Raw genomic sequence first — 13,924 nt, forward strand, 5'->3', positions numbered from 1 at the left:
CAATTATGTTATTTTCCTGGGCTTCCCTGGTAGCTCAGTTGGTGAAGAATCCTCCTGCAATGCAGGAGACCCTGGTTTAATTCCTGGGTCAGGAAGATCTGCTGGAGAAAGGATAGGCTACCCACTCCAATATTCTTGGGCTTCCCTGGTGGCTCAACTGGTAAAGAATCCTCCTGCAATGTGGGACACCTGGGTTCGATCCCTGGGTTGGGAAGATCCCCTGGAGAAGGGAATAGCTACCCACTCCAGTGTTCTGGCCTGGAGAACATGGACTGTATAGTCCATGGGGTCGCAAACAGTCAGACACGACTGAGCTGGGAAAATATTATTTTCCTAGTTTTCTATAGTAAGTATGTGTTTGTTTTGTAAACTTGGTGGTAAATTTAAATATATGTAAATATAAATGTAATTTTTTTTTAAGACACCTCCAGAACATTATGCTTAAGGTAGAAACTGTTGGAAGTTTTAGTTTAATAGAATTGCATCTTTTTCAGGTGAAAGAGCTGAATCATTATCTGGAAGCTGAGAAATCTTGTAGGACTGATCTAGAGATGTACGTAGCTGTTTTGAATACTCAGAAATCCGTTTTACAGGAAGATGCTGAGAAACTTCGGAAAGAATTGCATGAAGGTAAATATATATATACACTTTATATATTTTTAATCTCAGTCTCTAAGAGAACTGTGTAAGTAAAATTGGTATTGATTAATAACAATAACAAATTCCAAAATGCCAGTCCAACATGTTAGTGATTCAGTTTAAGCTTTACAGTTGGTTTGAAAAGGTATTTGGATTTTTGGTGGCTTCTTGTTTCTCCAGGACCCCAGTAAGAACTCACTGGGTCATAAAGTCATAAGCTCTGGGCAGACAGCGAATAGGAAATTTCTGCTTAAACTGCTTTGCCCCAGACCTATTTTGATGGAGACGAATTAGCAAAAGTAAAAATGGGACAGAGAGGGCAGGTGGTGTATCCTGGTGTTCTTAACTAACACCCCTGTTTATCTTTTTTTTTTTTTTTTTAAATTTTATTTTATTTTTAAACTTAACATAACTGTATTAGATTTGCCAAATATCAAAATGAATCCGCCACAGGTATACATGTGTTCCCCATCCTGAACCCTCCTCCCTCCTCCCTCCCCATTCCATCCCTCTGGGTCGTCCCAGTGCACCAGCCCCAAGCATCCAGTATCGTGCATCGAACCTGGACTGGCAACTCATTTCATACATGATATTTTACATGTTTCAATGCCATTCTCCCAAATCTTCCCACCCTCTCCCTCTCCCACAGAGTCCATAAGACTGTTCTATACATCGGTGTCTCTTTTGCTGTCTCGTACACAGGGTTATTGTTACCATCTTTCTAAATTCCATATATATGCATTAGTATACTGTATTGGTGTTTTTCTTTCTGGCTTACTTCACTCTGGATAATAGGCTCCAGTTTCATCCACCTCATTAGAACTGATTCAAATGTATTCTTTTTAATGGCTGAATAAATACTCCATTGTGTATACGTACCATAGCTTTCTTATCCATTCATCTGCTGATGGACATCTAGGTTGCTTCCATGTCCTGGCTATTATAAACAGTGCTGCGATGAACATTGGGGTACTCGTGTCTCTTTCCCTTCTGGTTTTCTCAGTGTGTATGCCCAGCAGTGGGATTGCTGGATCATAAGGCATGTCTATTTCCAGTTTTTTAAGGAATCTCCACACTGTTCTCCATAGTGGCTGTATTAGTTTGCATTCCCACCAACAACAACTGTGGCTACAAAGCCACAGTTATCAAGACAGTATGGTACTGGCACAAAGACAGAAATATAGATCAATGGAACAAAATAGAAAGCCCAGAGATAAATCCACGCACATATGGACACCTTATCTTCGACAAAGGAGGCAAGAATATACAATGGATTAAAGACAATCTCTTTAACAAGTGGTGCTGGGAACTCTGGTCAACCACTTGTAAAAGAATGAAACTAGAACACTTTCTAACACCATACACAAAAATAAACTCAAAATGGATTAAAGATCTAAATGTAAGACCAGAAACTATAAAACACCCCTGTTTATAAGAGATAATTTTTATTTTGCTAACCTAGTAGCAGAGTGATGCAGAAATTGACTCTGTTTTTTCAGGATAGGAGAAATAGGCTTATCCTTTCCCATTAAAATATACATTTGTCTTTAATTCTTCTAATGAATCATATACCTGAGATTCTTAAACTTTTTGTGTTACAGACTCCTTTGGCAGTCTTGTGAAGCCCTCTCAGAATAATGTTTTTAATACATAAAATATATAGAATTATAAAAGAAATTAATTATATTATAAAACAGGAAAATATAAATAACTGCAAACTTATGGTATAGTAATAAATGTACTGTTTTAAGTACATTAAATAACAAGGTCAGTACCAGGTCCAATAACTACTGTAACTTTGAAGTGTGATGAGCATAAATAATGAGATATCTGCAACAACTGTACTAAGATACAGAAGTATCTATGACTTTTGTTGGTGACCAATTCATGGGTATTGTTACACTTACTGTGGTTTGTTGCCTATATTTTATAATTGAAGGAAATGCTAAATTTCAGTTAGAGGTTAGTGAAAATAAAGATCTAAATTTTTATCTAAATGTAAATGGAGTTCTTGAAATCTTATACTTGTTGCATCTTATACTAGTAACATGTTTTAATGTGAAAATTTAGGACTGTGGTCATGGAAAATACAGTTCTTTCATAAAAAATTCATGGAAATTGGGTTTTTTATCCCAAAATAGTGGGGATACTGAAATTATATAAACTTACAGAATTATTTTATAAAATGTTATTAAATTAATCCAAAATTTGAGTCTTTGGCTTTCAGAAAATGCTTTTCAGAAGTGCTGCTGCAGTCAAAAAGACACTCAAACTCTGAAAGAGTGTCCAAAAGAAATAGGAATTTCTGTTTAACCTATATGTCCCAACCCCTTCCAGCAATAGTGCAAGACTACCAAACCTTCCTAATATGCCTGGGAAAGTGTCTGAGAAGTTTCACTAAAAGGAGTAAAGGGATAGAGTAATTTCTACTGAAACAGCCATACCAAAAAACAGTATTTACATTAAAAGAAGATAGGTAAAAATTAAGCAGCAATTTTGTGTCTTCTGTATCTGGCTTTTCTGAAGGGTTTTAAATTTTACCTTCTAGAGAGTTAAGTTTTACAGCAGTGTGGAGGGTAAGATAGAGAGGTCCAGACAAGTGGCAGGAAGAGTAATGGAGGGACCCCTGTTGTAGTTGTCTGTGTCCTAAATCCAAGGCAGAAGGCAGAAGATGTCTGTCATATTGAACAGGAGGTAGCCTTATTACAGGCCTCTGTCACAGTTGAAGTGACAGTTGAATGTGAGGAGAAGTCAGAAACATGAGTGGTCTTTCAGGTTTCTGGCTTGGATGACTGGGTGGATGGGCTGATAGGTGAAACCGTCTACTCCTTATTCTGAAGGTGGCTGAGCTGATGATGAATGTTGATAACAGAAGCATTTACAAAGATTCTTTGACTTATCCTTAGAGATCAAACTAAATGGGCTCAAGAAGGATTCCTGGATAACAAGTTTATTCAGAATGTATTAGGAGTGGTGATTGTGCATTTGGCTGTAAGAGCAATATTTCCCAAAATGTATTTCCTAGAACATTTGTTATGTGAGTGGCATTGTGGAAAGGACTTTTTGGTAAAATAAATTTGGGAGGTATTGTATTATGTATCACCTTATAAGGGAACATAGATATACTTAAGACCTTGAGTTCAAAGTCCTGCAATAAAGAAATTTTCATTAAAAAAAAAAGTTTTTAACCCCAAGTTTCTGAAACTTACTGAGCACAGAAATCTTTTTTCACATGTTCCTCTTCCTAGGAACACACTCTGAGAGACTCTACTTAGAGGGGTGGTGTGGGGACAGCTGCCTTGATTTATGGCAGTTTGCTCTGGATTCTTGTCAAGAGACAGAATCCTAGACTGGAAGACATTTGGCCAGACCTGGCTTGGTTAGGCCTATGTTAAAGAAATTGCCTACCATTAAAATTCAGTGTTTTTAATTGGGGGATTCCTAAACAGTTTGCCATCTCTTGGAGCAAGAGCGACAACAACACAACCAGTTGAAACACACGTGGCAGAAGGCCAATGACCAGTTCCTGGAGTCGCAACGTTTGCTGATGAGGGACATGCAGCGAATGGAAATTGTGCTAACTTCTGAACAGCTCCGACAAGTTGAAGAACTGAAGAAGAAAGATCAGGTGAATAGTGGTTTTGTAGGACTTGTTTGCTTTGTCAATAAACCAGCCCACCCCAACATGTGATCGTATATTACTTTATGTATATTACATATTGACTTAAGCCTGAAACAACGTTGATGTATTCCATTTCAGAAAACATTATAGCTGTATTTGAGGGATTTTGTTTTTCAACTTTAGAAATGGCCTCGTCTGGGTGGATGGGAAGGAATGATTTAGAAATGACCCTCTTCAGTCTGCAGGTGCAGTAGTGCATATTTCTGAGAAAATCTTTCTCTACAGTTCTGTCTGCTTCTCAGACAGAAAGTCTGAGAAGTTTAAACCCTCAACTTGAGGATTTAGGTTCTAAAGTACAGATCTAATTGTGTTAATCCAGGCCATGTCCTCCACTCCAGTACTCTTGCCTGGAAAATCCCATGGACAGAGGAGCCTGGTGGGCTGCAGTCCATGGGGTCGCTGAGGGTCGGACACGACTGAGCGACTTCACTTTCACTTTTCACTTTCATGCATTGGAGAAGGAAATGGCAGCCCCCTCCAGTGTTCTTGCCTGGAGAATCCCAGGGACGGGGTAGCCTGATGGGCTGCCGTCTGTGGGGTCGCACAGAGTTGAACACAACTGATGCGACTTAGCAGCAACAGCAGCAGCAGGCCATGTCTTTTGTGACATTGCTCTAAAAGTCTTATTAGAAGGTAATGGGTGAGGATGGAGAGGCTGAGTGGTGTGAAAAGACAGGTGTCTAGAGTTCTACATACCCAGCATCCTGTTTCTCATCTTAAAAAATTATTTAAATTATATGAGTAATACATACATACATTCTCATGTTAAAATACTTTGTTTTAAATACAAAGTGAAAAAATAAAGTGATAAAATTAAACTCTCCCTTGATATCTCACACACCTCCCTTCCTGGAAATAGCCACTTTTTAAATCAGGAATAATCCATTTGGAAGGTAGTATTCAAGACCATTTCTTTGTATTTATAAGTGTATGTTTAGGTTTGTTTGCTTTTTCCCCGTACAGCTGGAATCATGGTATAAGTATTTATTCTGTAGCTTATTTTTATCATTAAGTGTCATCTTGGATATATTTTTCAGAGGTCTGTCTTATTCTTGTTAACTGGTAGCATGGATGTACTGTAATTGATTTAATCCTTCTTTTTGTAGTGGGCATCTAGATGGTTTCTTTCTTTTGGTCATTTCAAATAGTTTTACAGCTAATACACTATGTTGTATATATATTGTGTATACGAATACTTCCTTAGGATAGGTTCCTAAGGAAAATACTTTCTTAGGATAGCTATTTAGGAGTTTTCTAGGTATTGTAACAAATATTTTAAGTTACCTTGTATAGTTTAGGTTAGATTTTGTTTTTAAGAAGTTTCTTTTTAAATTTCTTTCCTATCTCTTGTCTGACTCATTCACCTTGTATGTAGACACAGTCAACTTGAGGATTTAGATTCTAAAGTACAGATCTAATCATGTTCTTTCTGCTTCCCTTTAGAACAGTCTAAACTCCAGAACTGGTCGTTTAAGGCCTGTGTGCCAGCATTGTGCCAAGGCTTTATATGTAAACTTTTATTTCATGTGGTTTTCAAAACAGATACACACAAGAAAACTTTCCACATGAGACAGGGACTAATGGCATATCTGAGGGTTGACCAGTCTCTGGTTCTAGAGTCTAAACACATAATCATCATCCCTTTCTCCGTGTACCTTGCTACTCATATGCCTGCTCTTCCATGCCTCTGCCTCTTTTATGTACTTTTTCCCCTGGAACCCTTGCTTGTCTCAAAATTGGCAGATTTATCATACCAATTCTTCAAGATCCAGCTGAAGTGTTACTCTCTTTGGGCCCCCTTTCTGGCTGCCTTAGATGAAATCTTTATTTTGTTTTTCTGTAGAACCTTGTACATACTTGAATAGTAGTCTAATTGTGTGTTTGTCCCTCACCACTGGGGTGTTTGAGTGGGGGGCACTGAGGGTATTTTTCATCTTTGTTTAGTGAATTATTGTTACCAACTTTAATAATTCGTTTGTATTTCATATTAATTTGTACATGTTCCAAATGGATGTGTAATGCCAAAGCTTTTTCCTGTTTGTTTCCATAATAACCTGAGGGAACATTCTGTGTTGATTTTCTGTCTTGGATCACTTGAAGAAGAGGAGGTGATTTGCTTTCTTTTGTTTGGCTTTTCACATAGTGTACTTCTGTATTTGTTTTGAGTGGTTAAAGAACCATTCAGTATACATTACCTGAGTAATATATATTTTTTCTTTCTAACTTTCAGGAGGAAGATGAACAGCAAAGACTTAGTAAGAGAAAAGATCACAAAAAAACAGATGTTGAGGAGGAAGTAAAAATACCAGTAGTGTGTGCTTTAACTCATGAAGAATCTTCAGCTCAGTTATCAAATGAGGAGGTACAGTGACCCTATAATTAAAATCATTATATACACAGTATTTCCATTTTTAGCTTCTCATACATCAGCCAGTTACATTGTTCATTTGGGAAGTGCGTATACTACTAGGTGAAAATGAGATAAAATGACTTTTATATTCAATTATTTGTATAGTGTTATGTGTGTGTGTGTGTTAGTATTATAGGTAGTTCTGTTTGAAACGTGCAGGTTCTCTCATGGTCTGTGAAACAGATGTTCTTTTTTCTAGTGGTTCCAAAATTAAAATACTAGGAGAAAAATTAAATAATATCTGCAAAATCTTTTCTGATATGAATAAATATTTGTGATACTTTGAGCTTTTGTTTAAAGGAAAAGAAATTATCTGAAGTATTGAAACACTTAATTCTTTGTGGCATGTATTTGAATGTCAACAAGTATTAGGTATTAAGCCCTGAGAACAGTGGCTGGGTTTGGAAGACTGTCATGGGGTAGGGTAGGACATTTCCAGTGTTGGGAATGGGTCCAGTAGAGAGACCTGGAGGTGGAAAGTGTAAGGCGGTGTTCTATGGCCTCATCACCTCTACCCACATGTGGCAAGTGCCTGCTCATTACATTTCCTGTTTTTAGCCTGTCCCACTCCACCGTACCCTCAGTATTACTATCAGATTGATTTTGCTTAAGTGCAGCTATAGTCAGGCTACTCCTCTACTCAGAACCACCACTCAGTCACATTACTTCCATAAGTAAGTACAAGGTCCTTACTCAGGTAGTCAAGACTCTTCATAATATGCACTCTGTTTTAACCGCATTGGTTATCTTGTTGTGCTGTACTCTCCACCTTACATGTTGGTTCCTTCACCTGGAATGTTTACCTCCCTCTGCCTTTCTGAGTTCGGGAATCCTTCTATTCATCCTTCAGGCTCCAGCTAAATACCTCCTTTCGGGAAAGGAAATGCTTCTGTTAATTGACTTTAGGGTAAAAAACTAAGGTCCCCAGCTTGCCATATAAGAGCCTTACTTACCATGCTCTCCGCTTCATCACAGCAGACCTTTCTGCTCGCTGTCCATGCTCATGTGCATTGTCTGTACTGTCTAGAGTTTCATACTCATTCCCCCACCTCCTTTCCCTGCCTGGTGAACCAGTTTCAGTTAAATTGGATACGGATCTTGTCTCACTTTCAGAGGTATCATGTTTGTGTTTAGTTTGCAGATTTATGCTGAACCATGTATAGTCTACTTCCTGGTGGCTCGTATTTCCATGTTTATGGATTATTTGACATTGAAAAAATGCTTTAAAAAAATCCTGGTGAACACTGTAAAGTATGATGTAATTGTTTTTGTACATTCTCTGTGTTGGCTCATGCACTGGGAACCTGGGCCTGATTTTGCTTTGCGCTTTTTTAAATAGTTAGACTTCCAAGAGAATGTCTCAGTTTTTGGGTACTGCCAAATATTATGTGGTTTCTGCATCACGCAGTCCTGTGTCCAGGAATGTTTGGGAAAGTTTCATACTTTTAAAAAATATTTTAGCAGGAAAACAGGAAAGGGAAATTTGTTGTGATTTACAGTGAGTGAAGCACTTAAAATTTTTTAATTCTGTCTTAACAGATTTATACTAAATGTTGTTTATAACATTATTTTCTGACACTGAAATCTCTTATAGACCTTCAGATCTGATGTTTTGCAGTTTGAATGTTGAATGTATACTTGTTTTGTATTGAGAGGCAGTGACGGTTTACCTTAGCCTGTTGATTTAAAGTTGACTGCTCTGGAGACTTGATTAGATAATAATGTATTGCTAAAGACACTTAGAATGCGTAGGACCCATATCTTCTTTGATCTAATGCTTAGAATGTGCTTTTATCACTACAAAAGTAATATATACTCATTATGGACAATTTGGAAAGTAGAGAAAGTCACACCAAATAAAAATAACTGATAATTCTACTACTCAGAGATACCACTGCTAACATTTTGGTATGTACCTCTCCTTTCTCTCTTTTTCCATTTCCAAAGGTAACATATATGTGTTTCTATTTGTCCTTTTTAAACATAATACAGATTGTAACTACATAATGTTTTATGTACATTTCCCTCTTAAATCTATTTATAAAGGTTTTGGTACATCAGTAAATGTTTTCCTTGAAAATGTTATTTAATTACTAACAGTATTTCAGCATGTAAGTATACTGTAATTCCTTAATCTCCTACAGATTGGTTTGTGCCCAGGTTTTAATTTATAAAGGTAACTGAGTGACGACATAGAGAGATAAATGCCACTGAACAAAAATTTTAACCTTACAGCTGCTTAGACATGAGCATCATGGCACACCATGCAGAGCCACATGGTGGAAGCCCCATCAGAGCCGGTCATGAAGCAAGAGCAGTAGCAGAGGGAAAGTGTGGACCACAGCTATTACTGGGATTTTCGAGGGATAAGCAGGGCAGGGTAGATCACCTAGGACTGGCTAGTTGTTATAACTCCAGTGGGCTTTGGGGCAGAGAATCTGTCTTCAGTTTTCTGGTACCTGGCCCTGGGTTGATTTAGGGCAGGGGAAATACTGGCTTGGTGGATAAGAGTTAGATAAAGGAGTTGGTTGGGGGTGTTGACCTGGAATTGGTTGATTTGGATGTGAAAGACATAGTGATAGGCAAGTTGTTTATTATTTCTGGGAGTTAGCTAAATTGGAAGAGGCAGTCACTCCTCAGCCAGCAAGGCCTTCAAAAGGTCAAAAACATCATAAAATATAGAAAATAAACACAAGTTGTTTCATTTTTCACTAGTAAAATATATTTCATTATTATGAGAATATATTTCATATATTATGCCATAATGCTATTATATATAATTCTTTGTTGTATAAAAATCATGGGTTTATCTGATTACTTCCTTAATGTAAGTTCTTGGGAAAAGAACTGCTGAGTTTAAGAGCATAAACAAACATATTGTTGAATCATCTTTCAGAAACACTGTAACAGTTTACACTCCCCTAAAGTCCATATTCCTTATAAGTAAGTACTGCTCTGAGCACCCTGGTCTGTGCTTCTTAAAAGGCCCTCACAGCTTTTTGCCCCATCCCTTTCCCTCCTCAGCGTGACAGTAGCGTTGTGTATGATAGTGTTAGATGTCAGGTCTTTTATAAGCTGGCAGAAGGCATTCTCATCCCAGTTTCTATGAGGCTGCTTATCTGGGACCTTTGCCATAGCTTGCTCAGTATATGCTAGATTTGTGTTCCTTGGCCATCTGAATTTCACAGATTAAAAAACCTTAAAAAAAAATTTAGAAAGAGCTGGAGGAATTAGCATAAAAGTTGTCAACTTTGTATTATGCCAAGTAAGGATATTTTTAAAACATTAAAAGAAATCTACATTTTAGTCTTTTATAGTTCATAAAAGTAAAGGCATTAACAGCAAAAAGTAGAAAGGATATTATCTTAAAAGCCAGTTATTTAAATTGAATAAATTTAATTTTTAGAAAAACTTGCTAAATTTTCCTTGTTTTCTAAATTTCCTACTAACTGTGCTAGAATGGTACTGCTGTGCTTTTTGACTTTGGAAGTGTGCTGCACCACATTAAAAAAATTGAAATATAATTCACATAAAAATAAACCATTTAAAATGTGCAAGTCCGTGACCTTTAGGATATTCACAGTGTAGTGCAGCCATCACCCGTCTCGATTCAGAACATTTTCATGGCCCCAGAAGGGACCCTCATATATCATTAAGGAGTCACTCCCTACTTTATTTTCTCTTTAGCCTCTGGCAGCCACTAATTTGTTTTTGGTCTCTGGATTTGCCTGTTCTGGATATTTCACAAGGATGGAATCATACAGTGTGTGACCGTTTATGTCTGGCTTCTTTCTCTTGATGGACGCCTTATTTAATGTGCTGATTACATCTTGCTTGAAACCTGGTTTCCAGCATACAACATTCTCCTCATTTCCTCTCTATTCTGGCTACCCCTTCCTCTGTCCATCCCCCAAATGGACAAAAGTGATGTTTCTCAGGGCCTTGCCCTTGGTTTTCTTCTCATTCTGCAGACTCATCCAAGGTGTTCTGATTTGCTGTCATAATTATTACTATATGGTGGTAACTCCCAAATCTCTATTTAAAGATTTCTTTGCCCCTCTGCTGGGTGGACATCTCCACTTGGATATACAGCAGGACCCCATGTTCGATATACCCAACACTGAATTTCAGGAGACCTTGATTTCCTGTATCTGGGCTGAATTCCTCTCCTTGAGCTTCCAGAGCATTCAGTACATAGCTGAAACCTGTCATCATTTTATCAACTATGATATTCTAATAGCCTGTTTACTTGGTTCACTTGTTTATTTTTTTCATGAAACTGTAAGCATCTTGGGGTCAGAGATTGCTCACAGTTGTATCCTGAGTGCTTGGTTTAGGGCCCAGCATATAGAAATCAGTCAGTAAATGTTTGCTCCATGAATATACAGAGGCAGCATACTAAAGACTGTCACGTGTAACATGTGGCAAAATACTTTATAAAATGTGATAGTTTTTCTCTTTGAAAATAACAGGAATTGTCTAACTTGGCAATATATTTTCCCATTTCAGGAACATTTAGATAGCACCCATGGTTCAGTCCATTCTCTGGATGCAGACTTACTGTTGCCATCCGGGGATCCTTTCAGTAAACCAGACAATGATGTGTTTAAAGATGGACTCAGGAGAGCACAGTCTACAGATAGCCTGGGAACTTCAGGCTCGCTGCAATCCAAAGCTTTAGGCTATAACTACAAAGCAAAATCTGCTGGGAACCTGGACGAATCAGATTTTGGACCGTTGGTAGGAGCAGATTCGGTGACTGAGAACTTTGATACCGCCTCCCTCGGGTCACTGCAAATGCCAAGTGGGTTTATGTTAACCAAAGATCAGGAGAGAGCAATCAAGGCGATGACACCGGAGCAAGAGGAGACGGCATCCCTCCTGTCGAGTGTCACACAGGGCATGGAAAGTGCTTATGTGTCCCCCAGTGGCTACCGCCTAGTCAGTGAGACAGAATGGAATCTCTTGCAGAAAGAGGTGAGCTCTCCTCCTGGCTTTGCCTCTTGCTTGCTCTGAGGGATCCTGGGTAGCTCTGAATTTATTGTTCATTCAAGAGATAGCCCCTGGAGCCAGTGCTCACACTTGTTGCCAGAAAATGGGTGTTAATCCATGTTGTCTGACCCTTACATTTTCTGCTTTGGCTGTTCCAGGTGGTTAAGACAGAAGGGAACTTACTAGCTGATTGTGTTGAGTGTAATCATCACCTGACGTCACACATCTTCAATCGGAGTGATCTGCCTGAATAGCATAGCTAAGTTTGTGTAGCCTGAATTTGTTTTGCTTTGCAGTTTTGCATAATCTCAGTGTATTCTAGGATTCATACTTTCATCTTTCTTTGAAGTCTGAAGTACAGATGCTTTTCAGTAGTTGATGCTGAGAGTGAGTTTAAGGTGGAGTTGGAAAATATGGGAGAGAAGAGAAGGCAGCCTTTAATGAGGTTAATTTTCCTGCTAATAGTATTTGCAAACTAAGAAGTAAGATTAGGAGATAAAAGCTTAAATATATAGTTGCATAGTGCTTTACACATTACAAGCCCTTTCACATACCTCTTCTCTTTGACCTTCTTGATAATAATGAGACAATCAGGGTATGATTTTCTCCAGCTTTAGAGATAAGGAAACTGGCTCAGAAAGGTCAAGTGAGTTGCTCAAATTTCCCCTTTGACTTAGAGGCAAAACCTGGATTGGGATTCACGTTTTATGACTTCCAGTGGTTTCTTTTACTCAGGGCCACTTTTCTTTAAAGAAACTTGGTTAGCAGGTGGAACAGCTTATTAAGGCTGAAAGAAACTATTCTCCTTGGGCTTATGCAGAACATGTGAAAAGGTGCTACTTAATTGTTTCATACCTGCTTTGTGCTTGGAGCTGGTGAAATGGTTAATTGGCACTCCGAGCTCCCATCTCTTGTTGGCTAGTATTGATTTAAATTGTGTGTGCCATGGTATAGTACCTTTTACTTTCCTTGTGTTTTCCCCAAATGTGGTAGTTTGGGGTCCTGAGCCTCTTGGCGATAAAGTTGTGTCCCTTGTGTTCCTATCATACTTGTATGGGACTTAGGATTTTTAAGAATTCAACTCTATATTATAACTTTTTGCCATAAGTCCCTGAATAAATTGTTTACTCCGTTTTCTACTTGGAGTAGCATAGGTAAGACTACAAGTATTCCTCGTGTATGTTTTGTGGACTTATTTTGTTCTCTCTGATAAGAGATAATTTTGGTGTCCTACAGATACACAATGCTGGAAATAAACTTGGTAGACGCTGTGATATGTGTTCCAATTATGAAAAACAATTACAAGGAATTCAGATTCAGGAGGCTGAAACAAGAGACCAGGTGAGTTTCTTTTGGGGTGTGCAAAACTGGTAAGCTGTTGTTTTCATTGGAGGTGCTGAATTAATTGCTTTTCACCCCTCCCAATTTGCTTTATGAAGTTTATCTGTCTTGTGAAGTCTGAAATAATCTGGTGCTTGTGATGTCAGTTACATTTCCAGTGGGAGGACATGACAGAATTTTTGCTTTTGTGTGTCTTTGCATGGCTAGCTTGCCCAATACCACACTGGTCAGCTCAGCTGGCATATCTCCTCTCCAACCTGTTCCTTCTGCTCAAGGCCTAGACAGGTTATTGTCATGAATGCATACACATGGAAAGTGCTTTATGATTATGGAGGGTTAGGGAGATATAAGAAGGGGTTTACTATTGCTTATTGGATAAAAGCTTAGTTGAATATTACATTAACCAGTGTTTGGACTCTCTGTTGCTTATTGCCCACGTCTTGTCATAAATTTGTTGAAATAAGGGTAGTTTATGGGGTCACAGAAATTAATATTTGGTAGATCAGATATGCTGAGATTGACAAGACCTTTCCAAATACAATACAAAAACAAGACTGGGAGCTGACTGTGGCTCAGATAATGAACTCCTTATTGCCAAATTTAGACTTAATTGGAGAAAGTAGGGAAAACCACTAGACCATTCAGGTATGACCTAAATCAAATCCCTTAAGATTATACAGTGGACAAATAGATTCAAGGGATTAGATCTGATAGACAGACTGCCTGGAGAACTATAGATGGAGGTACGTGACATTGTACAGGAGGCAGTGATCAAGACCATCCCCAAGAAAAAGAAATGCAAAAAGGCAAAATGGTTGTCTGAGGAGGCCTTACAAATAGCTGAGAAAAGAAGAGAAGCG

The 13,924-nt window shown here is 38.2% G+C and overlaps 1 protein-coding gene across 6 annotated transcripts in view; it reads left to right on the forward strand.

Annotated features, from left to right (window-relative positions):
• The window catches only part of RABEP1 (rabaptin, RAB GTPase binding effector protein 1), a 98,804-nt gene that overhangs the window by 60,144 nt on the left and 24,736 nt on the right, over nucleotides 1–13,924 (forward strand). For 5 of the 6 annotated variants that reach the window (XM_055576802.1, XM_055576799.1, XM_055576800.1 and 2 more), the window contains 5 exons: nucleotides 495–630; nucleotides 4,089–4,267; nucleotides 6,552–6,683; nucleotides 11,241–11,708; nucleotides 12,960–13,064. In XM_055576802.1, coding sequence (XP_055432777.1) covers nucleotides 495–630; nucleotides 4,089–4,267; nucleotides 6,552–6,683; nucleotides 11,241–11,708; nucleotides 12,960–13,064 — 1,020 coding nt within the window. The remainder of the gene's footprint in view (nucleotides 1–494; nucleotides 631–4,088; nucleotides 4,268–6,551; nucleotides 6,684–11,240; nucleotides 11,709–12,959; nucleotides 13,065–13,924) is intronic. The other variant, XM_055576803.1, reaches the window with a different exon arrangement.

This window comes from Bubalus kerabau, chromosome 4 (assembly GCF_029407905.1).
Source record: "Bubalus kerabau isolate K-KA32 ecotype Philippines breed swamp buffalo chromosome 4, PCC_UOA_SB_1v2, whole genome shotgun sequence".
Classification (NCBI taxonomy): domain Eukaryota; kingdom Metazoa; phylum Chordata; class Mammalia; order Artiodactyla; family Bovidae; genus Bubalus; species Bubalus kerabau.